This window comes from Petromyzon marinus, chromosome 4 (assembly GCF_048934315.1).
Source record: "Petromyzon marinus isolate PM22_M1 ecotype Great Lakes invasive population chromosome 4, UKy_Petmar_22M1.pri1.0, whole genome shotgun sequence".
In the NCBI taxonomy this organism is placed as follows: Eukaryota; Metazoa; Chordata; class Hyperoartia; order Petromyzontiformes; family Petromyzontidae; genus Petromyzon; species Petromyzon marinus.
In genome coordinates, this window is record NC_133670.1 from 21,651,469 (window position 1) to 21,678,863 (window position 27,395).

General features: G+C 41.3%; 1 protein-coding gene across 7 annotated transcripts in view; it reads right to left on the minus strand.

The window, feature by feature from the left end:
* The window catches only part of LOC116938357 (histone deacetylase 4-like), a 189,608-nt gene that overhangs the window by 113,105 nt on the left and 49,108 nt on the right, over positions 1-27,395 (minus strand). For 3 of the 7 annotated variants that reach the window (XM_032945507.2, XM_032945502.2, XM_032945494.2), the window contains exon 3: positions 21,678-21,749. The exons of 1 other annotated variant lie outside the window; for it this stretch is intronic. In XM_032945507.2, the coding sequence (XP_032801398.1) occupies positions 21,678-21,749 (72 nt within the window). Of the gene's footprint in view, positions 1-21,677; positions 22,418-27,395 lie in introns of those variants that run through there. 3 more of the 7 variants (XM_032945478.2, XM_032945487.2, XM_032945471.2) reach the window with 1 other exon arrangement.

Below are 27,395 nucleotides of genomic sequence, written 5' to 3' on the forward strand. Positions count from 1 at the left end.
TCTTGCCTAAAGAGAGGTACGAGTAACGAATAACATTGATTCTGCTTAAAGGGCTCTGGCCTGATTTCAGTTTAACACACGAGTGAGGGAAAGCCCCAAAAATATATATTTTCAGAAACATCATTCTTCAGTAATACATCTGGTCACATAATATGTATTGATGTTAAAGACGGCTCAGTGGGAGAGGGATTAGTAGCAGGTCTGTAAATACAAATCCCGGTTGAGGGTTGACTTTACCCATCCTCACTCTGGGGTCCATACAATGGGTACCACTTTGTGGAGAGGTTAATAGGAGTTGTCCTATGGATAGGCTCAGCCCCAACAGAGAAGTTCACCGCCTTTGATGTTCACGTGAGAATGCGTGTTTTTAAAAGCCACATTGGCATTAGCAAGATAAAATGTATGTATTGACTGTCAAACACGTTTTAACAATTTATAAAATATGTATATGACATTCTAGATTTGAAGCTTTCGTGACTGCAAGGATCCATACCCTTTGGTTCTATTCGGTAAAGTCACGTAGGTAAAAAAATAAAACAACAAAAATCACGACGTTTCGGCCACAACACAAGTGGCCTTCATCAGGTGAAGGGACCAAACTGTCCAGCGGACAGCGTTGGCTTTCTTCACTCCAACGCTGTCCGCTGGACAGTTTGGTCCCTTCACCTGATGAAGGCCACTTGTGTTGTGGCCGAAACGTCGTAATTTTTGTTGTTTTATTTTTTACCTACGTGACTTTACCGAACAGAACCAAAGAGTATGTATATGGCATCTTAATATAACAACACGTGTATACATAACAATTGTGTATGCTTCAAGATGTGCCACTGATGTTTCGTTGTCAAGCAAAAGCTGTTTTTATGCATCAAAATTATAAAACACAATATTCATATTTCCGTGCAATGTATGAACATCGCGTACTGCAATTTTGAGTAATTTAACTCAGGATTTTTGTTGTTTTTAACTTTTCTAGTAAATTGGTTTGTGGCCACATTTAATCGACTATTTAATTCCTTTTTACATTTTACCAGGTAAGGCCCACTGAGCTATGTAGCTCTTTTTCAGAATACCTGGCCAAAAATGATAGCTCAACGAAGTGGCTTATGGTGTGGAAATTTATAGGAACCAAATACTCGAAACGCATGTTGATGCAAAATGTGGAGGGGAAACACTGGAGGATCCGGAGAAAAATCCACACGACCACAGAAAGAAAATACAAACTTCAAATATACAGGCGTCAGGGTAGGGATCGAACCCATGACCTTCAGTATGCCAGGTTAGGTAGTGAAGATCTCGCCACCGTGATGCAATATAAATTCAAATTGCATTTTATTACAATTTTTAGTTTGCTTTAGCCACTCTCTATTTTTTTTTACTTTCAGTAACTGCATCAAAATAATAAAATACAATATTCATATTTTCAACCGGTTACAACCATTGCCATAAGCAGACAAGTATTCCTGGAACATCTTCCCTTGAATGTCCTTTCAAGCAATACTCCTTTGATCCAGAGCTTGGAGATGGCTACGTGTCTCATATTTATTGAGTTTTCCGCACCGTGCACGGAATTTAACTTTAACGCCCGGCTGTTTTGTAACCTCATTTCGTATCCCCACTCATCTCTCTCCTCGCCACCGAGACGAGGTGACGCACATTTTGCCATGGCGAGCTCCGTCGTGGCCGGTGCCACTTGTTGGCCGCAACCGGACGGGGGGGGTAAGCTGCCAAGTGTGGCGCAGATTCTCGAGAGCATGACGTGCGATGGAGCATCGTGTGCCCGCTTACGCGTGCCAGGTCACACAATGTAACAGGTTGATGATGCGTGCGCACACAAAGCAGGTTCAAAGCGTCGGCTCCTTCCATCCGTGCGTCCGTATGTACGTGACATGAAATCTCGAAAAACGTTATCCAAATTGAGTTATTCTTGAGTATGGCAATATGCTCAGGAGCTAAATGCCAATGCCAAGGTCTGCTAGCCATGAGGCGGTTCATGGCTCGCAGATCAAAATGAACGAACACATAGTTTAAAGCCGTGTTTGCTTATTCGAGTCTGTCCCTCTTCAAAAACAGCCAAATTGGCCAAAGGGCTATTGCCCAAAGCTTAAAGAAACGACCAAGGTTAAAAATTATTAATTGTAAATATGCCAAAGGTAGTTTGCCCCTCCACTCGTTGTCAGCTTCCAAACAGCAAATTCAACTAAAAATACAAATTCTTACATTATCCATGCGTATGCTGGGGTTTTCAAAATTGCTAGAAAACTGACTGTGATGAATTCTCAACTCTATAATGTATTTGGAATTCACAGCTATTTTCACATTTGAGCACTACATTTGGTAGAAGCATGAAGAATGTGCAGTTATTAAAATCATAGTTTGCCATATCTATATCATGACTTTCGAATTTTCGTGTTGGCATTACATATGCCCGTGTCTTCTTTGATTCGCCGAGTTTAATGCTTTATACCATTTACGGCAGATTCTAGATATAATGACTGCTTACACCAGCATTCCTTATTAGAAGAACATAATTTATATTCGCTTGGAGACAAAACCTGGTCAAACTGCAAACGGTACACTTTAGTAAATGATGGCTTAAATTACCGGGTCAAACTCTGTATTCATCGTCATATGTGGGCCAAAATTGATGTCTGGTTTAAGCAGTGACATAGTATGTGTTGTTAGGAACACAACATATGTCTCTGTCTCTCATAATTCTTTAACCACTAAATGCATTTTAATAAACGAATGTGCCTTGAACTTTTTGATTTGAAGTCTGCGCCCGTGAGCAGTTGTGACATTACGTGTACTTTATAAAAAGGAAGTGCAATATTCATTCATCCTCTTAGCCAAAGCGCCGGTTTTGTTTCTTCCACGTGCATCGGTTGTGCCACGCAAACTTAACAGTGTGAAACGGCAAGTGAACACTGCACTTAAATCTAACGGTCGACCCTTGACATACTTACTCTCACACAACGTGTATTTTGCACAGGGTTACTGGTAAAATGCGGGAGTTACATTGGTCCTGTGTGTAATGTAGAACAATCCACTCATTCAGTGCTTATAATAACTCCCATGGGGAGGGCACACAGATGTCTGTCACATTCAAGTCCCCATGGTCCGAGACCACCAAAACTAAACGACTGAACTATTTTTTTTTTAATTTTCCATTTAAAGCTTTCGTGACTGCAGGGATTCATATTCTTGGTTCTTTCCGTAAAGTCACGTAAAAGGGAAATAACACAATAATAAAAATAAAACAATAAAATTATCACGACGTTTCGATTGCAACACAAGCAATCATCATCAGGTGTGAAAACCACAGCAATATATTTTTTACTAGGTAAGGCTCACTGAACTACATAGCAGCTCTTTTTCAGAAGCGACCTGGCCACAAAATTATATCCCAATGAAGTGGCTTATCACGTGGACATTTAACGTAGCCAAATACTCTAAACACATCTTGATTCTAAATGTGGAGGTAAGAATCAAAGTACCTGAAGAAAAATCCACACGACCATGGGGAGAACATGAAAACTCCAAATATACAGGCGTCAGGGTCGGGATCGAACCCACACACTCCTGTATGAAAGGCGAGGTAATGAACATCTTGCCACCTTGCCATGGTACTGCCTTGTATAAAGATCCTGTCCTTCGATGTAAGAGTTCGTTCACAATTGTTGAAGAGAATGACCAAAAACTCATGTAGACAAGTGTGGATGCAGTATGCGGAGAGACTCAATCTGTTTCCCTCGTAGGGACAACACAATTCAATTTAAGATTCTATGATGGCAATAGGAGATTTAGAAAATCTGGCTCATTCACACACCGGTTCCCAGATACCATTTGCCCCTTTGTCAAGCGTGTTGTTCTGCTATGCGAGGGTTCTAGGCCAGTTTGTTTGAAGCCAAGGTCATTCTGTGCATGTTCGAATGTGGCTTCATGCTGAAAACCCTAAGCTGGCTCTGACATGCAAACGAGGCATGTCTGTCAGCTGCTGTAATAATGTCCATAACATTCGCCTAACTGTAGACGTTTTCATTGTTAATGTGACAAATTACGAATGTTAGTTTGTTGTATGTATGTCGAACTTCTTTCACACCGTGCACAGCCAACCCTGCCAATCGGAGTATTATATGTGATAGTTTTTTGATAAAGGTGTAGTGTTGTAAGGACGAGCAGACTTCTTAGGAGGCACACTCTGTTTATTGTATTATTTCCTTATACATCGCTTAACACACACAGAGGGATATTCGGTCCCCTCACCCGATACCCTAGGGAGGTACAGCCTCCGGACTTGGCGGGACTCACACGTCTACCGCTAACCTCCTTGATACCTAAGGAGGTACAACCTCCGGACTTGGCGGGACTCACACGTCTACCGCTATCCTAGTCCTCCGGCTAGGACCTAGGGGAGGCTATTTGACCCACCGCTGGCCCGGTGGGTCCTGACCACTGGGTATGCCGAGCCTTAGCCCTTAGAAGGGCTGAAAGGCTGGTCCAGGGTCCTAGCTAGGCTTCAGCCCAGTCTTCTGTCTTCGTGCAGGGAGCGAACCCCTCCAGGTCCGTTGGGTCACCCGTCTTATACCCCTTCGTGGCCAGGTAGAACCAATCATACATTCCCACGTGGAACCGTCTGATTGGTTCGCACCAAACCCTGGCCACGATCCGTTTCACCTCGACTGACCCCAACCGTTGTACCCAGGGGTAATGCTGCACCGCCCTGGTGGCAACGCAGGTTACGCAACAGCGCGTAGTTAACACCTCTACAAAGGGAACAAATATGGTTTATTACCAATATTTCATATGTTAAGCTCCCAAAGAATCCCATTCATTTCAATGATGATTCTTGCATCTCCATTCAACCAAAATGGGATTTTATTCTATGATTTATTTTTCCATGGCGGAATCACCGCGAGAATACCATTAAAATGGGATGTGGCCATATTGAAGATTTGCGAGTCCTGCAGGAATTGCCCAGAACCAGTGCCTATATTAACGTGTATATGTACATGAAACCATAGTGGTTAGTTCACTAAAGATAGTTTGTAAATCGATAGCAATTGCATTGGACTTAAAATAGTAGCAGCTTTAAAAAAAAAACTGATTCTGTCCTGCCATGTTATTCTCTTTTCGTTATTCTTTAATATTCACGGCAGTAAAGAGTAATTATGTGTCCGGTTTGTTTAAGGGGATTTTGTTGTGTTAGTGTTTTTTGAATGTTAAAGAAACTGTTGTAAATGTTCAGCCTAAACAACAGTATAACTACTTATTATGATAGCAGACGCACATAGCTGGCATGATGAGACTACATTACCTTCATGGATCGAATGCCATGAAACCCAAAGTACTACACAAATGCGAGCACTCATTTCAAAAACGACGAAGACTCTTTTTTTTTAAGTTGACTCAGTTCCTGTTAATTGAAAGTACCAATGGCCCATTCTAGAATATGTATTCTGTTTAAACGTGCCATCTTCCAACATATTTCAGCTCGCCACAGTGAAGGCACTCTCCTTCTTCCTTCTCCGAGCCATTAAGGTTCCTTCATTCGAGTCATCTGATCCCATTTGTATGTCTCTCACAACAGGGGAGGAGAAGCCCGGCTCACCACGCTGAAGCAGTCACAGTTGACGGTTTTAGCGACGCGTGCCACAGCGATCGCCTTTCTCATTGTCCTAAAGAGTCGCTGGCCCCTGCAGTATAATTCTAGCTAATGTCAAATTCCCAACATGACAATGACAATGGCCCATCTGAGGTTCAAGATCAAGATGTCATCGTGGCCAAAGCCGTTGACGCCAGAAACACCTCCCCAATGCTGCGCGTCTGCTGCTCCGCAATCTTCAGTAGGATATTAACCCTTTTCTCGTTCTGAGACGTCTGCAAATTCAAGGGTGTGGGTCCTGTTCACCACTGAATCTCGGAACGCGCAAGCGGTTTAGCATTAATATTATTTAGAGAGGTGTAGTGCCGTTGCTTTTTAAATACATTGTTACTCGCCACACAGAATTGTAGAGACACATCCGCACTCTATGATAGCTGGCATCAAACTGTGCCACACGCCCTTCCACATATATCTTTATCGGTACGTCTTCCGACCTGAAGACGTGCCGATAAAGACATATTATATTAATTGTCTTCTAAAAGGGTTAACGATCTAAGGTTGGATAATATCCCACTTCTATTGCGCTGCTCTAGATGCACATATTTATTACAGCACCATGTCAATCCGCTGTTGGATGAAGGCTTCCCCTCCCCCCACCCCATTGTGGTTAGTGTAGGTAGGTAATGGGGAAGGCCTGGACCAGTTGAGATCTCACTTGCCACTGATGTTTTCTGTGGCCGGGAATTGGACTCGGGTAGCTGGGCTGTTAGTGCAGTGTGAGAAACACTTCAAGTCCATAAATGGCGCCCTGCTCTGTCAAGAGTCTTGTCCTGTTTATAACACTCCAACGATTTGTCCTTGGTTACCTGCTACCGTTTTCCCACGCTGATGACCTTAAGGTACACAAACGTCAGCACCCGCTATAAGCAATCTATTTTCGCAGATAACAGATCTGATAATATAGGTACGCATTAAAACGGTGTTTAGACTCCGTGTACTTTTTGTAAGTGCAGCAACAACAACCACATTTATAATACTTTAACTGTTAAAACTACGTATTTTGTGCAGCTTGCCTCTGTGGAATATAACACCACTGCCAATGTCACTGAGAATATCGCAACTCCTGGGGATGTGGTGACCTAATTTGTTGACTTTCTTTTCCCCTGGAAGATGCAGATGTGTTATTTAGGCTGAGTAGAATGTTCTAGAAATGTATCACCCGGGGGCTTTCTCGTGGATTTTTTTGAATGTTTTACCTGAAGGCCTGGAAATTAAAAACTTGGAAATTAATTCAAAATGTTTTGAGATTGTTGTATTTTTTGTTTAGGAAAACAAACAAAAAAACGTCACTATTACGATCATCCTCCTCTTTTCTCATTATCACCTTTGTTAAAATGAAACAGTGGCCCCTGTCACCACGACCTATGACTGATTGCCTATTATTGTCATAATTGTGATTATTCAAGTTATAGGTAATAGTGAACCCAACATCCACTTTGATTAAAATGGACTCATATAAACTGTAGATGGCATACATTCAACATATATTTCTTCTCTTTTGATAAAACTGAATTGTACAAGGGATTTTTAAGAGGTAATTTCCTCGTAAATATTCTAATTTAAGGGCGCAACTTTTCACTTTGGACACATACAAGATCTGAAGATCATACTATTGTGGGTAGCCAAAAATAGTTCAAGAAAGGTATGCACATGTAATGTTCAGTTACATGTGCCTGTGTTACTTTACACAATAACCCCTAACATCACGATCAAGGTCCGTACCTTCTCAGGAGAAGGAATAAGACTCTGGTAGGAATAGATCCAGAGTTGTATTCCATCTACTGAGAAGGCATAAGACACTGGAAGAGAGATCCAGCGGAAAGACTAAGGCTCTGGATCTCCCTACCAGAGAAGTATTCCTTCTCGGAAGGACTAAGAACTCTGGACCTCCTTCTCAGCTGAGACACGCCTTGCTTAAACTTTTTCTGGGCCTCATGGCAAAAATCACCACGGCTTCGATGCTTAATGGCTGTGTGCCTGAGATATAAAGAAGGTTCCCTTTAAATTGTGATTATTATGCACTAACAAAGTTAAGCGAAAGAACATAACTGCGATAACACAATAAATGTAAATGCTATTAATAACCACTATATGTACAACAAGCTTGTTTGGATCGTGTTCACCATATTTTATGGAGGTTGTATATGCATAAATTGCGAATATCACTGATAGGCCATGCTAACAATATGTTTGAATGGAATACGTATATTCCTGTATCTAATCATGATCTTAAAAATATTAAATGCAATACGTAACGTTACGTGGAGACATAACGATTAACTTACACGTGAATAATGAAATTGAGTAATTAATATAGTTATGTTGTTTTACTTAAATAAACAATCCGTTCTTGTAAACAAATGAATTATACGTCTATTATGGGCCTAATGATACGACATTATGCGTTTAGATCGCAAACAAGACTTTAGCACATACAACAGTACATGGATTAAATTAAAATAATCTATCTCTTGCTTAATAATTTGCCATACACACTTGCCAGACCAATCATGAGTTAAAGCATATTTCACTGAAGAATTTTAATGTGTTCAGAAGTGAATTGCAGAGTATACTTAAAAACACATAAGTGTTGTACATTTCCTGTGGAGTTTCATTACAGACACCTTAAAGTATTTAAAAATGCATCCGTTTTTTTTTTTACACGTGCCGAAAAATATCTAGGGCAGTTACGTGACTTGTTCCAAAGTTAAACTACGAAACTATATTTTTATTGCTATTCATGTATTATTTCTTATTAGAAATAAAATGTGTAATAAATAAAAGTGCTTCTATGGATTTCCGACTGCAGGATGTCACCAAAAACGTGTCCTGCCATTAATTTTCAGCAACAGTAATGATCACAAAATTGCCATTAATAGCAATGTTTGCTTTGTCAGAAAATAATATTTTGCTCACATTTGCCACGTGCAGGGAAACTATTCAAAATACGCACTTAATGGAAAACATATTTGAGGTTTCGAGTTTATTTATAGTTTTTATTGCTTAAATCAGCACTCGAGGTCGCGCAAATGAAAATGACCAAGTCAATTGAGATTCCCGTATACACAATGTCCCATCAACAGTTAAAATGCAATACAATTTGAAATATATAACGTCTAATAAATGTAACTGTATCTGAAGACACTACACAGAACAGTGGGCATTTTTGTTTATATAGAGGTGATGAGGACTTCTGACGAGGTAAGTATAGCTCAACTTTAATGGTTTATTCGCATTTAATGTGCAAACACATAGATACCACACTTATAGAGGCTTCACTCCAGAATGCGCCCCGAGCCCTCTCTCACGGGCCCCTTATATATCCTGTACCCCCTTTCTAGCAGGTTCTCCTCTTTCTTCCAATCCCTTTTCTCCTTTCCCAACGGTTATCAACCGTTCCTTATTAATTCCACCAATCTCATTTGAATGCCCTGATGCCTTTCAATCAGATTGGTGCGTGGCATCACCGACTAAGTCGGTTGTCAGTGGCTCTGCTACTTTTAAACTTGGCCTGCCTGTGAAATCGTCAAGACTTCTGGCAGGCTACCCCACACACAGACATTTGGGTTGGCCGCCAGGCCTAACCCTTACAGAGGTAAAGAAATGGCATGGATGGGTGGGGGAAGAAAGCTACAGACTATGTGGCCTCCAGAGGAGAACAAGCAACCGCCCATTGACAGACAGAAGGTTTTGGTTGATGGAGTAGAGAGTGCACCGTTGAGTAGAGTAGTGTGAGATGAGAGAGAAGAGGTAGGCAAGATCGAGTCCATGGAGGATCTTGAAGAAGGCGGATGTGTTGTTGAAATTGATCTGGCACTAGAAGGATTGAAGTGTTGGGGTGATGTGGTCACATTTGTGAGTGTGGGTGAGGAGTTTGCCAGAGGCATTTTGGATCATCTGGAGTTTGGTGACGAGGGTTTCGGGCGGGCCATAGAGGAGAGAGCTGCAGTAGTCAAGTTGGGATTTAATGAAGGGGTTGATGAGGGTCTCAAAAGCAACGGGGTACAAAAATAAAGGCAGATGCAGAATATGTTGAACAGATGGAGGAATTAGGACCTGTAGAGTTCAAATACATGGGAAGACAACAGCTCGGGATGAATTACTTATTAAAATAAATTAAACCAAAAATTCCTAAATTTGAACACGCCAAACACATACAATTACACGAAGTAGTATAGCTGCAACAAAAATCTAAGCAATTATAGTATCCTCGTTTCGTGCGAAGCTAACATAAATGGAAAAATCTAATTCGGTGCGATATGCAGGCACTCCAATTTAAGATTTGGTGTGCACAAAAACAGAGGGACTTCAAAATAATAATTTAAGTGCTTTCAAAGAAAGCTGCCAGATTTAAGAACGCGGCGATACAATTTCAAATCGGGATATATTCTAATATAAGAATAGCAATATTCCAATATGCTGCCAACAATGTCTGAGTGCTGTGTCATATCACGTGGCAAATTACGTCACACCAATATCCTGCCAACAATGTCCGAGTGCTGCGTCATATCACGTGGCAAATTACGTCACACCAATATGCTGCCAACAATGTCTGAGTGCTGCATCATATCACGTGGCAAATTACGTCACACCAGACGTAGAGGAGACAGACGCCCATTCCCAGTCTCGCCAATGCTGCCATAGAGACCAAGCTCGTTTTCATCCATTCGTCTAGTTTGTTGTCCTTCCCCCGCACCTCCGATTAGCGTGGTTGGCTACGTACGGTACGAAAGAAGTTGAACATACATACATATGTACATTGACACATGAGCAAAAGCTTTGGTGGTATGGCAAGCCCTGTGCGTCTGTCCGGATATTGATTGGCCCATTAGCAGACCAAATGTCAAGCTAGTACACGTTAAGTGTGCTTCCCTGCTATAGATTTACATACACGTGCACAGACACCTGTTTTGACATCACAAAACCTTAGCGCAGATGCATTAAAAGCACCAGAAATAAGCACTTGGCATGTCTAGGTGTTTGCGCTAATGGTGCAAACTAATGAATAGAGTGCACTTATCTGGTTTCAAAATATCGGCTAGCTTGCTTGATTGCCTGTTCTCCACTGACACAGAGTGGATAGACAATCATTTCTGTGAAGTACAAATGTAAAATGTTTCCACTCTTCAAGAGGCTCAAAAAAACATCTTCATGATTATGTATGGTTAAAGAGGAATATTGATAAAGCTTGTCTGGTGTTTGATTGGTCTTCATAAATATAAAAGACCGCTCCTATGTTTGCATCTGCATATGACTGCAATATGAATGGATGTTACATTATCAATGTAGGTATAGATGATGTTTTCAGCAGGGTTGATCCTGAACAGTGCTTCGACTGCTGCGGGGGCTACAATACTGGCAGCAGTGGGCAGTACAGCAACATTAACTAATGCATTATAACATGCTCCAACATCTCTGCTCCCAGACTTCACCAACCTGCACTGACCAGCGAGGTGAAGTAGGGTCAAATAGTTAACATGATCCGCACTGGATGGGATGGCCCCTTCATCCAGCAGATGATAGACAAGAGGGTCGTACATATGCGTGTGATATGTTCTCGAGTGAACTGCCTATTACATTTGGCGGCATTTAACAAAGTTAAAGATCAGGCAAAAGAGTGGTATTTCTAGAATTTATCAACTTATTCCAAATGTCGCTGGAAAATGTACCGAGCGATTTTCAGCCAATCTGTTTCTCGTTACCCACAGGTATTAAAAACACTATTTCGTAAAATATAGAGGTCTACAGTATTATACTATATAGTAACATATCTACACATGTAAAATACCTTGTTAGGTGAGAACACGAATTTCCATAATTAAACGCTCTTAGGAATCACTGTTACATATTTTTTCTTTACATTATAGACTCGGCCTTGCATAAACGACCAAATATATGTTTCATATGTTATTGTATCACATTGTGTCAGATTATAAATGAAAACAAATATTAAAATAAAATTGTAATTTTAAAAACGTCAGCAAATATCACCACTGAAAAAATTACCATAAAACATTATCACGCTGGCCTTATCTTTAGAGGCTCTGATGGAATAGAAATACGGGGTTTGTTTTTGTCAAATCGGTATTAATGTAGTGGTTCTGACAAATATTAACAATACAATTGGGTTGATGATCAAATAATTCTAGATCTAAAGCTTTCGTGACTGCAAGGATCCATACTCTTTGGTTCTATTCGGTAAAGTCACGTAGGTAAAAAAATAAAACAACAAAAATCACTCCAGCGCTGTCCTCGAGACAGTCTGCTCCCTTCACCTGATGAAGGCCGCTTGTGTTGTGGCCAAAACGTCGTGATTTTTGTTCTTTTATTTTTTACCTACGTGACTTTACCGAATAGAACCAAAGAGTATGGATCAAATAATTGCTGTACATGTCTTTCAAATTGAATACAGGCTTTCAATTGAAGCATAATAATATATTTTAGAAAGACAAAAACAAATGAGAAACCTATGCAGTCAATTCCATGCCATGTTGGCTGCATTTCAAGATAATTATTAAGATTTATTTTTACACTTTCCCTGCTAAATACTTTTTTCTCATAAAAATTACATGCTCTATGACAATTGTGAACCACTGGTCTCTCGTCCCTAATGCTAAATGAGATGGACTTGGCAAAGGTGATTTTTTTTTATGAAGTCAACAACCTCAGTTCCAGCCACCTACTTAAAAATCAGCATCATTAATTTGTATGCAACGTCACTGTCAAAATCGACGGTCATAATTTTGGCCATGATAGCATTCAGTTCGAACTCAAAGACATAATATGCGCGATAATGAGATCACCCCGGATATTAATAGTGTCTACAATGGGTGCAGAAAACACATTTAGCAGTGATCATGCAGAAAAGGCTGTGATAATTCACACGAAACACACTTCGAAGGAATGGGGAATCGTCAACACTGTCAAAACAGCACAAATATATGTATGAATGTTGAACTTCTTTCGACGATACGTAGCCAACCGTGCTAATCGGAGGTGAATGCGGGGTAAGGACAACAAACCAAACACAAAAAAGTTATAAAACAATTAGTTTCAATGGATATGAATACTGCTACCTAACACTCATTGGAGTATACACAGATTTTTTTTTACTTTTTTGTACTTTTATGTAAAATGCGTATTGTATTCAAGACAAAACTGTCTTGCTCCATCGTGGAGTTGATCCTGAGACCATCTGAGACAATATGAGATCACGTGCACACATTCACAATGGAATGCACAATTAAAGCTGTTACGAATGTCTCGGCTGGAAGGTTAAACTGCAATTTGTGATAAGTAATGAGCTGTGTTACACCTCTGCAGGCTCTATAGGTCCTGTACACAGGGGACAATTAAACTCTTTGCACCCATGGTCGAATTGAACGTAAATCGTATAATTCAAATTCAATGGTCTGGCAAATGGGTTTCGAAGCTTTATGTTGAGTCTGCAGCTGAAAAAAATACAGTTCTGCATTTGATAGCAAATTCCGTTTTATATTTTAAGTAATGTGACACATTTTTCTTATAGTAGTCAACATGAGGATTTTAAACTGTCAAAACGGATGTTTTCTTGGAAAAAGTAGTCTGAATTTTTTTTATCTTCTTTGGTTCTTTCGGTAAAGTCACGTAGAATGAGAATAAAATAATAAATTGATAAAATAAAATAACAAAATAATAATATTCTCATTCTACGTGACTTTACCGAAAGAACCAAAGAAGATGAATCATTGCAGTCACGAAAGCTTTAAATCGAAATTGAATTTTTTTAGTTTAAATGTGCACTGCGTTTTCACAAAAACACAGCAACTCTTGCAGAAAATTATAAAAATGTGCTTTATGTACAGTGCAATGTCATATATTGGACTCGCTAGAGACTGAGGTATAGGTGGATATGTGAAAATGTCAGATAAGTGAACATCCATAGAAAATTAGTTATGCCATGCACAAATACTGCCCTGGTTGTGGGAACTTTCTTCGGGTGGATATGTGACGGTCGGATATGCAATGCTGTAGAGTGCAATATTAATTCAACAAAATGGGTATGTAGCCAGCCCGTCCTGTCTCTCTCCTGCCATGATCGTAACGAGAGAATGGGCCAGCTAAAAAAGGATTCGGGGACGATTGATGTCAAATTGCGTTGTGTGCTCGTCTCCTTTCGCATCACGCGGCAGGTTGAGATGACCTGGCAACGTCATGAAGAGGGAGCACGAGTGGGTCACGTGATGGCAACACTTTATTCAAAAGGGCTCTTCTGGGTAGCAGCGCATCAGCTCACACGCCACAAAACCACAGCTGAGCCAGCTCTGAAGAGAGTTCCTAAACATGAGTTCGACAGCTGCCGTGTGGACGTGGTCTTATGTGCGCAGACATAGGGGCCAATGCCCGAGGCACTACTGTGACGCGGCCTAGCGTTCGTGTGTTCACCACTTGTTGCAGAGGTTCAAGGTTTGAATCCGGCAGCTGCCCTGATCAATGCTCTGGGTGTTTTAACCGTAAAAAAAAAAATCCTAAGTGCCGTCTGCTTCACAGTGGATGTTAAAGATCCCATGACATCATTCGCAAGAGGAGGCCATGTTGTGCCGATGTTACAATCCAATTTTAGGCAAATTAGAAAAATGACCCACAAATTACTTGACTTTTAATATTTGCTCAGCCATCATCACTCTCTACTGAAAAACACTTGGCAGAATCTTCCTTAAAATAGTCATGAGACTGAACGAGGCTTTCCTGGGTAAGCAAGCATAACAATAATAATACAAAGACAGGACTGCCAAATAGATCATTTATTGTTGAAGCAGGTGAGAGGTCATTGAGACAGATAATAGGTTATTTTTCAAGGGGTAATTAGGTTAGAAGGGTAATGCAGGAAAATACAACTTAGAATGAAAGGATACAATCTTTTCCTTTTTTTACCCTTTCTTAAAATGTTACCCACAGACCCGATCTCAATACAAATACAATGAGCGAAAATGAAGCTCTGGAACACGGCACTGGCAATCAAGATCACTTGACAACATTAACAAGACACACCTGCTGTTTTGTCAAAATAATGAGTCCAAATTTAGATATTAAAGAAGATGAAAAATAACAAATCGCCAACTCAAAGTTTTCACACACATTTCCCATCATTTATACACAACAACCAGGATTGAGTTGCCACGGGATGGTACTTAATTTATGAATCCTGGAAAGAAGGATGGACGCCAGACCGAGTTGATATATTCGACCTCTTCTCTGGACAACTTCAGTTTGTGAAAAAAAACCCTGCACAAGTTCACCTTTTTTAAGGCACAATTTTCTCATACAACACGCAAGCACCCGAAATCAGCGAACTCACATGTTTATTCGACAAGCATTAGCCATCGTCAATCCATCTCTGGATGAAGGCCTCTCCAAAAGCCGTGCCATCTCTCACGGCCCTGTGATGTAATAATACGCCTAGCACATGCACGCAAGCTGATTTTATCTCTATACTGTCTCTATTTAATATGCATGTGAGTCATATAAACTTCATTATCAACATATTCCAATCTCTACTTAAGGAATTTAGAAGGTAACTTTTGTATTCAGTTCAGCTGAGGCTGATACTTGATTCAAATAATGCACTAATGATGTTATCATACATAGTCTTGCTTTCATCACAAAACAGGGTAAAACTGAGAAAGATGCTCAGCTTTAAAACAGACGTATACATGGCAATTTTTTAAAATGTTATTTTACCTATTTAATACATTTAAATGTATTTTCTAAAATGCAAGACTCATTCCCAACAATCTCTCAAGCAAACACGGAATGTAATTTTTCAATATGCATCTATGTATTTTGTTATTCCAATATGCATTCAAGTTATTTTTTTAATTGGGTTAACATGTTTTATTCTAGAAATAACAAAAAAACAGGGTCTCATCATCGTGTTTTTTTATTTTATGGAATGCTTCTAACAAAGGTATTGCTGTTAGTAACTGTTTCAGATATGTAGTAATTGAACAAAGATCATTTATATGCTGAAGACAAACGCACGTTTAACCAAAGTATTTAAAGTTAGAGTTGGGTCCCTGAATCAATCATAATTCATGTTTTATAGAAACCTTGTTTGAATATGACGTATAAATAGTATGCATATTTCAGAACGTGTCTTTTTTATTGTAATATCCAAATAAGATCTTAGTAGAGAAATGTTTCAAACACAGCTTGCAGTTCACAGGACGAAAGATAGATGTGAATTGAAATAGGACTAATTTAGAAACGTACACCTGTAACTTCCTGTGTCATGTAAATACGCATAGTGCCACGTGAGAGTTTAATTCGGTAAAGGACAAGTCGACATCATGCGTACGTGAAAATGCATGACGTCGAGACAATGGACAATGGATTTTGTTAAAGAACTTTGTTGGAAACCTGTTGAGATTGCCTGGAGTGGTTCTGCCAAAATCATATTTGCCAATGCAAAATGTATTATTAATTTGCAAGGGGTGCATGTTCATGGATAGCTCCCCTGCATTTAGCCCCAAGTTTCTGCCACTCCTGCACACAACCCACCCCAATGGTACATACCGTGTATCGTACAATTTTGGGAGAGTGTAAATAGTGGAGCAAGTAATGTACTGTACGTACGTTGAACTTCTTTCGCACCGTACGTTGCCAACTAATCGGAGGCTGTGGGGGAAGGACAACAAACTAAACACAAAAAGCAGTTTTAGAGAAATGAGTTTTCAATCTAAATTCAGTCGATTCCTAATGTCGGAAGAGCGTTCAAGATGGCAGCATAAGTGCATCTGAAAGTGCGCGATGCGGTGACCGTCTTTGTTTGATAAGTTAGCCAAAAGATGACCAAAGTTTGCCAGAGCAGCACTCTGGCCAATAAGAAAAACATTATCGGATCAAAGTTAAATAATTTTCGTAATTTTGACCTCGTTTGCATCAAGCGTATCGTTGCCCCTCGTCCCAATTTAGTCCAGCTGTGAATCACAGCACAATGTAGCGGCGTATATACATACGTACAAGAATATAGCCACTTCCTTGTAGATATCTCACAAGCGCACGACCGAGGCATGAGCATCAGAATCAGAATATTTCTTTATACTGGAGGAATCCGATAAACTATAAAGCTATTTTTCACAGATGTCCATCCAGTCGGCGCAGGTAAGAACTTTACAACAACAACAAACAATAACATGATAGTAGTGCAAAGCATAAGAAAGGTAAACCCAAACACACAAATACAACAACTAAAACATTTCCATCCTACTAGGCAAAGCCCACTGAGGTATATCTTATTTTTCAGATGCGACCTGGCCACAAAGGATAGCTCAACAAAGTGGCCCATCATTGGGATATTAATAGCACCAAAATCTCACCTTTGTTTTAAGAAACCAGAATGCATAGTTCCTACACCCACACTGATCATCAATCTAATATAATATAAGAGTATGCATTGCTATATATATATTCTTGGTTCTTTCGGTAGTCACGTAGAAGGGAAACAATAAAATAATAAAAATATTAAACAATACAATTCTCACGACGTTTTGACTGCAACACAAGCAATCATCATCAGGTGTGAAAACCACAACAAGAAAATAACTGCCACTTTTTTCAAATTTTCTTGTTGTGGTTTTCACACCTGATGATAATTGCTTGTGTTGCAGTCGAAACGTCGTGAGAATTTTATTGTTTTATATTTTTAATATTTTATTGTTTCCCTTCTACGTGAATTTACCGAAAGAACCAAGAATATGAATCCCTGCAGTCACGAAAGCTTTAAATAAAAATTTAGTATGCATTGCTGTTGACTGATTGTTTTGTTTGTTATTTTATTTAAAATAAGTACACCCTGTGAAATTAATATTCACACCTAATCATATATCTCACCTCTTAGAGAAATATAACTTCAACAGTTTAAACGGTCTTGGTAAAATAAATGTTCTACCATTCCAAGTCTCGGCCTGCCCTGTATCAGGTGGAAGATCAACGTTTAGCATGCGGCTAAAAAACAGGCAAGCCAGCTCCGTGCAACTGGGAATGAGACTCGTAATTTTAATCTCTGGAATGCAGAATCGAATGCCAGTTGAACAGAAGCAGAGTGGTCAGCGGAGAGCTGTGTAAGCTCTAATACTATCCAAACATTTCTCTTCTGACAAATGAAACACTGGGATTTTTTTATAGCTGTTCTCTGGGTTAGCTTTGTTATTATCCAACACTTATGTGTGATTTGAAATGGTATGGAAAGAGACAATTCAGCTCTCCGATTGAATTCTAGATTTAAAGCTTTCGTGACTGCAAGGATCCATACTCTTTGGTTCTATTGGGTAAAGTCACGTAGGTGAAAATAAAATAACAAAAAATCACGACGTTTCGGCCACAACACAAGCGGCCTTCATCAGGTGAAGGGGACGAGACTGTCTGGAGGACAGAGCTGGAGTGAGATTTCTCCGATTGAACTTTTTTTTGCTGGTTGTACCACGTGTTGTTCGACTCCAAGTGGTGGGAGCTTCTTAAAAATAAAATCAATTTAGTGCCCGTTAAATCCAGTATATCTGCATTTGGCACACTCACACAAGCCAATAAAAGATTCAGATTCCAATGAAGGAATTTACCAATACAGCGCTAAATAATAAAATACTCTGCCACGTAACTTGCTTAAACAACTTGTACAGCAAGTTTGCATAATCACAGAAATGACTCTTCAAACATTTATCAAAATCAACATATAATTTACATTTTTATACAGTACAGTGTATCTTTCGTTGGATAATGTAAGTAAAATCATGGATAATTGTATAAATGTAATATAATATACAGTGTGTGTGTATATAAAGTAAACGCAAATACTGATTTAAACGCATTTAATTTGTTAAACGGTGTGATTTATACATGCCATATGGCACAAATTGACCTATTTTCCCTCAAGTTTTAATTGACAACTAAAACAGAAATTATACAGTACCCATTGCCAATGTCACTGTGTATGCTGGATTTTATTTCAATACTAATCAAAGAATCACAACTACTGCGGTTCTGAATGTCAATTACTCAATGAAAGTGCACAATAACGTTTAATTTATGTCACGAAAGAAATGAAAAAACACAAATAACCAAGTGCTTGAATAATTAAACATGCCACATGCTGTCTTTAAATATGCACGCCTGGGGCCACCATGTCCTAAAATACTACTCCGAAAATAATCCGGCACTAGCTCCCGGTTAAATACACCTCAGCAAAAACGTCCGTACCAAAATAACTAACCATGTTGTCGGAATGGAAAATGTCATTATACACACTTGATAATTTACGTCGTGATGAAAATGAGCTGCAAATCACCATCTAAACTTAAATAAGTGTTATTCTGGGTGCCAAAATGACCTTGAAATGTGCTGCTTATTACTCCCCTTAAGGCAAACATTGTAAAACTCAATTTTGCACGCAACACCTGCCACAAGCAGAAATTTGTACAAAAGCAATATATTCAAGTGCTGTATTAACATGTTCAAACCACAACCTTCGACATTAGCAATGCTCAGCCACGCAGCTAGTTGTGCAGGAAGCCATCCTTCACTAAAACGTGTTTAAAAACAAATAAGTATATAAATTGGACACAGGAAGGTCGACAAAAAAATTGACCTGCATCGTAGGGTACTAATTTACATGCACGCTGACAGGAGAAATGACACTAATTTGAAACATTTAATCAGATTCCTCTTAGTCTGTAGTTCATCAAGCCTAATTAGACAGCCAGAGAAATGGGAGATGCTGTTTTCTCTGTCACTTTATAATAATAACGCTATACATGCATACATCAATACAACACTTTATAATGTTTATGTCTGCTATAATCAGGTGCCATCTGTCATGGACAAATACATGCAGCGTCTACGCTATTTAAGATTGCAAATGCCTTGCCCATTATTTCGTAATGAAAAATGCACTGATGCCATTACAACCATTAGAGAGAATGCAAATTGTGCAGACACTGCCATGGGTAACAACATTTTGATCATGGCGAGCCCTCTCGGAGGTGCGGAAAACGCCTCCGACTGAAACGTAAAAGTCACAATCATGAGATTACAAAGGAAAAACGGCGGTAAAACCACGTATCCAAAACCATTCATCCTCCTAATTTTTTCATAACGACCCTAAATATACAAGCAGATTAAGTGCCCTAATTTTAGAAGCCATCGTAATCCCTCGCAGCAGGGACAAGGAGGCAGGAGGGGGAGACTGTGCAAGGATCAAAGTCTTCCACGGGCTGGACAAGCCGCTTCGGCAGCAAAAAAAAAAGGCGTTTTGAGGGTGCGACGCCGCACGGCGAGAGCGAATGGCGTGGGGGGCCCGGCTCACAGCGTTGAGGAACCATCGCGGACACGGGGCAACTCCCAGAATAGCTCGGCCCGGAATAGCAGCGGCAGCGGCAGGGCAAGGCAGGCAGGCAAGCAGAGAAGCCATGCGTCGTGCTCTGCGGAGGAGAAGGGGACGAGCGGCCAGATCGCAGCGCTGGCTGGGATATGTTCGCGGAGCCTGTGACGTCCAGAGTAACACCCGCGGTGGCTCGTGGGCTTTCGATGGATAAAATAATGTACTGTATATGTGAAGCAGCGAGTGCCGTGAAAGATTTGGCTCAAATTTGTTGTAACTCATGCGCCTTTTTTTTCTCCTTCGGCTCAAAGTGAGAGCTCACTGTACGATATACATCGTGTGACTCCTTCCTGTCCACGGATTTGCATTTGCAGTGACGTGTCAGTCAATCTCATGGAAGAATGCGGGTGAAATCGCTGGGAATGATCACACATGAAGGGTAACTATCGTCAGCTTAGAATGTTTGATTGCTCAGTAAATACCAAAAACCCCAACACATTCATCAGCAACACTGCTCAAAGAGAAAATAAATATATTTGGTAACTTTTAGGGCAATGGCTCTTCATACAATATCCAAACCTTCCACGACTCTAAATATTGTGTTTGCAGCCATTTGGAGTCCTTTAAAACTACATCACTTAAAAAGCCCATGACCATAATGTTCACAAGGTTTATTTTGTTCATCTAATATATCACTTATGTAATTGGCTGTGCCATATTATTAAATGGTGAGATACCAACAACAGCACACCATTAACACATAAACTGCATACAATGTATTGTTCAGACACTATATTTAAAAGATATTGTAAAGTGACTCGTTTATACAGGACACACCCGGATATACAGGTGCAACTCAATCGTCTAAGTACAGACTATTTCCTGTATACATGTGAAAGATTGCTACTTTTGGCTCAAAACAGCAAAAGCAAAAAATGTTCATGGCTGTGCATATGAATGTCACTTTTTATCTAACATTCGTGTTGCTGTAATAGTCGATCCTTAATTCATGCTAAAGTTATGCAGACGTCAAGTCAACAGATATATAAGAATAACAAAAAGAAAACTCAAGTCAACACCATAAAACATGATCACAATGACGCATGTTTTCATATTTCCGAATCTTCCATTCTATAATGCAAAATTGTATGTGCATACACCATACAAGTATTAGTTTATATTGATATGAAACCAAACATTTTCTCTCGAGAAATAGTTTCATAATGCAATTTTCGAGAGAAAAAAATTAAATACATCAATCAAGCGCAAACAGTCCGTACAAAAAACACTATGCGCACCGCTCCCTGTTCATGATCAAACTGGGACACGTGTATCCAATGAGCTGCAAACATTAACATCGCTTAACACACACACACACAACCCACTCGGATGCATCCTTAGCAATCAAAACATTTCACCGCCGTCGTACAACGCCCGAAGCATCATCATACCACACGAGTCGCACATTTCTGAGCACAACCAGCCCGATCTCTACGTAGCCTTTGACATTAACACAATGCAGTCCGACACACAGACAAGGTAGTTGACACCAAGTGGGGGGGGGGGGAGTAACAAAACGGAAAGCATTACCCCACCCCACCCCCCCCCCAATCTTTCTTGATGAAATTGGCGAAGACGGTGGTGGATCGCGGTGGCCGGTACCTGGCGCTGACGGACGAGAGACCTGCCGATGGGTCACCAGGTCGAGGGCCTGTTCCCTTCCCGCGACGGCGTCTGCGGAGAAACACGACTCTGTCTCGTAAATGGTTTGCAACATCTCCCCCGGTCCTGGCACCGTCGGCTTCAGCAACATTCAAAGCAACAACAAAAAAAATTTGGCGAGCCAGAACCCTTGCTGCCAGCAACCCCCGGCACGTCCACTTCAATGTCAGAGAGAGAGGAGAGAGAGAGAGAGCGCCTCGCTCTCGTGTATCAGCCCAACGGCGCACGATCCTCTCAGCACATTGACAATACGCACTGGCCGCCGATTTTTTTTGCCGAACCCATTTAAATGCCGCTTTGCTGGTCTCCCGCCCGCTCGCCCATCCACCACTCGTTCCCCTGCCTGCGAGCGGGCGACGTTGTCTCCCTAAGACCCGCAAAAAGGGGTTCAACAGCGAGGAGGAGGAGGCGGAGGAGGCAGAGGAGGAGGCAGCAGGAACGTGGTTTCGGCACGCAGCACTCTCTGTTCCTCTTCCCAGTGTTCGCGACCCTACCACCACAACCGCTGCCACCCTAAATCATTAACCAACAGGTCCAAACCACAATGCGTGTATTTCCTCTTTTTTTGGACGGGGGGGGAGAAGGGGAGTGAGAGGGAGGAGGTTTGCGGATTTGGGGGGGGGGGATAAACAGCAAGCAGGAGCAATTTGTTTCCCCGGGAATAAGACGAAGAAGAGAGCGAACGAGTAAGCGCGAGGTGGAGGAGGAGGGGGGTTTGTGGGGGGGGGGGGTCTGTGGGGGGGGGGGGGTCTGGGGAGGGGGTCTGGGGAGGGGGGCGTGGAGCAATGGGGGGGGGGGCGCGCAAAGCGAAGCAAGCAAAAAAACCCCCCCACGACTGAGTTTACATCCCCTGCAGCCTGGAAATAGAGATAACACATTTACATGTGAATCAACAACAATGTGTGCCCGGGCACGCTCACCAGAAATAGCAGCTGGGGAGGAGCCGGCTAAAAATAGCGGCGCGCGCGTGGCCGGGGGATTGGATCGTATTATTAGAGCGCACGAGGAGGAGGATGGGAGGATGGGGAGGGAGGGAGGGAGAACGCCGTGAGCAGCCATCCAATCGGGGCTGCTCGTGCGAAGCCAGCTCGCTGCTGCTGCTGCTATTGCCTTCTTCCATCTGAGCCCACCAACACCAACACACACACACACGGGACCGCCGATATGGCCAGTAGAGCTTGAAGGCGGTGGGGTGGGGGGTGTGTGCTCTCTCTGTCTCTCTGTGTGTTTGAAAAAGGGGTAGGCGAAGGCAGTGGTGTCCGTCCCATCAGGCAAATTTAATTCGCTAACCGCAAAGCGTCGTTGTGTGACTGCTGTTTCTTTGTTGCTTGCAACGGCGGATTTTTTTTTTTGGGGGGGGGGGGGGGCTCCTCCCTCCTGGGTTTTATTTTATTATCTTGCAGCTTTTTGTCTGATTTTGGGCCGCTCTTTACGTCTAAATTTGTTTTTGTCCTCGTTATTTTAATGACGCGAAGATAATGGTGGAGGCGTAATTTGGCAAGGCTTTTCAAATTTGGATGCGAACACACACACACACAGTGCCGCTTGTTAAATCACGTCGGGGTTTTGTCTATATGCGTGTGCAGATATTTCCGGCAGGATGAAAGAACCACTCCCTGCCCCGCTATCTGTAGTCATGACACTGTCTTTATCACTCACACCGTTACAGCCCATTGACTTCCCCCTCTCTCAAGTCAACAGGAATTCTAATGTAGTACAGTGCTGTATATCGTTTTTTGGGATATAGCATCATGTCTCGGTGATTTACCTCCTGTCTAACCTCGGTGCACCAGTTGCAAAATAATAATAATAATGCGAAATGTATACCTTTTTTTTAAAAATCGGATTCATGACTGGCATACTTACGACAATTTCTCTGGGAGATATTAAAACATTGCTTCGCGTAAAACGCCGATGCGAATGCACATGTAATTCCAAGCAGCCTCTCAAGGCTATGGATGTAAAAATAGACCGTGATTTTCTGTATTATATTTGTCGGGTGACATGTAGATAATCTATATATATTATTCAACACCATTACACTCACTTCTCCTTTGCTGTTATTTGCAATTACGAAGACATTACTACGTAACATTAAGTCCACATCTTTATTATCGCCATCACAAGATCAAGTTCTGCTCTGGAAGGCAATTGCCTTCGCTACTTTAAATAAATGGCCTTAGGCATGAGAAACAGCAAAAGCGGGTTGCGTCCTGAATAGCTTCAAAATATGCCGCATGCATACGCAGCTTAATTCCAAGTCTGTACGTGTTCACGCTGCCGTGTGGTGTAATGGTTCACACACTGGACTTGCAATCCAGAGGTCTCCCGTTCGATTTGATCTCCTTGCCCGGGCAGTTGAAACAATGGAGCAAGTTTATTAAATCCCCACCCCGAGCACCCCCCCCCCACCTCCCCGGCCCTCTCTGCCCACCCAACATTATAAATGGGTACACCAACGTTCTAATTTCGTGTCATTCTAAACTGATGGAAGTACAGCTGGGACCGAGTGTTTGGTAAACACTCGACTGTAATTGGATTTCCTCGCCAGCCAGATGTATGTTTACATCAAACAGGGTCATATCGGTGCAACCTATATGAAATGCAAAAAAGAAAATCTAATAATTACATTTTACGTGGTGTTTCCCATAGCTCAGGGATGCTGCCGTGGCGTGCTGGCCCATACGCTGAGGCTTGTTGGTCAATCTTCAGGTCGCGTGTGGTGGGGTAAAGCGTGGGTAGTCCCCACAACTTCTGAGATATTTGGCCAGTTTGGTGGAGTAGGTCAAATAGCTTATTGAAGGGACTCTCCAGAGCTCCTTCTTATGAAGGCCCTTCCCCCAGCACTGGCGTAAGCAAGCGATTGATGGCTGCAACATTACATTACCTTATGGATGTCACGTATTTATTTCCTTTATATAGACTAACTATACCACAGCAAACCTTTTGAAAGTACAACTGACCTTATCATAATTGCACTCTTTTTAATTCGACTGTCTGGATTAGCTAAATCTAATTGAATTATATCTGCTAAAACAATGCAGTTTAAAGTACATCAAAGCATTGCATGCTGTGGCTAGATAATGATGCATTTTTATTTCATCTACAGTATTAAAACATGCACCAGCGGATGACAATCCACCACATGAATAATAATAAATATATTTAATATTATTAATAGTCATATAGTTAATATGATTAATATATTTATAGTGATCCCACTTCACTGCCTTGGGTTTTCACAGCAACCACCGTGCCCTGCGAAGGCGGTTCAAGGTTGACAGTCATAATAGAGTGCGCTGGCCATACAGGAAATACTGTCACGGGAAGGAATGAAGGGTGGTTGCCAATTTAATAAACAGCACACTCGTGAACGAGCCTATTTCAACTGAAGGGGTCATAAAATCGGATGTCTGCTACCGTGCCACGTTTTCTTCGCGCTGTAACAGGGGAGTTCGCCACACAGCGGCACTTTGAATGTTGGGAGAATCCTCCTAGAGGACTGTACAAACCAATGGCTCCCAGTGGTTATTGGTTCGACCACAGAGAGGTTCTGCCAAGTTCGCCACCAACTTTTCCACGAACATGAGGAGTTCTACTGTACTATAATTTGATTTATTCCACGTGACTTTACCGAAATAACCAATAATATGAATTCCTGCAGTCACGAAAGTTGTAAGTCAAAATCAACGACTGGCTACTGAGCATTTAATATACTGTTCTTGTGCTACTACAAATTTAAGCGTTCTGTCATCCGCTTATTTAATGGATAAGAACTTACAAATACTATCTATTTTGTCTACAATGCCGTGAGTGTTTCCCATAATCTAAACCGTTTGGTTGATGTATCTTAGCCATATTTAAATATTTTGGGAGTGTCTAGACACCCACGACAGTGGCTGTGCCCCTGTGCTCTAGCAACCTTGTCAGATCCGGGCAGGCAAAGTGGGACCCTCCTGAAATGCAGCCACGGGTACAGCTGTGAATCAAGTTTATACAACAAGCGTGAGTGAAAGAGGCGCAAACAGTGCTCCAAGTTGGAACGTTTTAAGCGAGCCGATGAATTGGGCTCGACTGGAAGCCAAAGGTTGCCCAATGACAACGTACACTTCTTACCCGTGTAGACCATTGCCGCCATTGATTAAAATCCAACTCCAACTACTCAATTGTTGTGGAGCACTTAATTCCCATAGCTTTTCAGATCTAACTACATTTAGTTTTTTTTACACTTCACATAATACATATAGAACATATGCAGGTCAATGGCATGAGTAAACTGTTGAGAAAAGTACGTGGCTTTGGACAGGACTCGTCGCCAGCAGGGGATGATGGCTGACGGTCAATAATGATGACAGTGGTCAGCCAGGTGCTCGGGAGATTTTTGTGTCGTAAGATCGTGAGTGATGGCGGTGGCATCACAACGCCTCCATCCAGCAGTGTATTGGCCACGGCTGATGATGGTGATGATGAATATATAATCCAATGCCGTAAATATAAATTGATGTTTTGGGTGGCTGCCCTTCATCCCCGTTGGCGAGGCATTGTCTCATTTCAATGATGCTAACAATAGGAAGACAAGAAAGAGGCAAACGTACAACGAACTGTCCCACAGTGTGAAAGGGCATGCAGGTCAAACCTTCATTGCTGTTGGTAATCTTTACAGCAAGAGACAGTGATTTAATCTGAGAGTTTGCAAGCTCTGCAGTTCATTAAACTGTCACAGGGCAATAAAGAGTTGGATGTGGCAGCACAGGGGGGTGGGTGGGGGGGGGTGCATGAGCTGAAATGAACACATTATATCGAACTCAATACGTTATAGTGTTCAAAACCCTTGTTTATTCTCAAGACTAGATCTTCCGTTTGCTCCAAATATGGCAAGCGATATTTTTAACTTACGGTATCGAGAATGTATGTCTCACGTAAAAGGATTTGAAAATTCGGTGGCAGTAAAGTAGTGGCTCTGCAATTGCTTGTTCACGTCAATGTTGGCATCTCCACGAGAGAATGCTCTAGAGAGCAACCTAGAGTTTTATATTCTTGGTTCTTTCGGTAAAGTCACGTAGAAGGGAAACAATAAAATAATAAAAATATAAAACAATAAAATTCTCAAGACATTTCGACTGCAACACAAGCAATCATCATCAGGTGTGAAAACCACAGCAAGAAAATTTGAAAAAAGTGGCGGGTTTTTTTTTACGTTAGCACCACGGAGAGCAATTTGGCAGTTATTCAAATGGACGAGTCCATCTATGTTCGGAAAAGAGGAGGGGGGAGACGAAAATAATGGATGTGGTCTGAAAGCCACCGTAAGCGTGAACAATCAATTAAGACCCGAGATGATTTATCAAATCCTTCCAATGATTGCTAAGCCAGAATCCATCTTCTCGGTTTAAATTGTCTCTGTGCTTGTATATGTGGATAGCCTCATGAACGAATCTTTAATGGTAGCCAGATGGCTTACAAATAACCTCTGTCTTGGAAAAGTCAATGTCATGTGAGCCTACTGAATTATAACAATGATCTGCCACGGCCGAGGTGTTGGTCCTACCGTGTTTAAGGTCTGCTTTGTGTTCACGAATGCGGTCCGAGACATGGCGTTTAGTTTCTCCAATGTAACTACTACCACAGAGGCAACTTAGTTTGTAGACACCAGGGTAC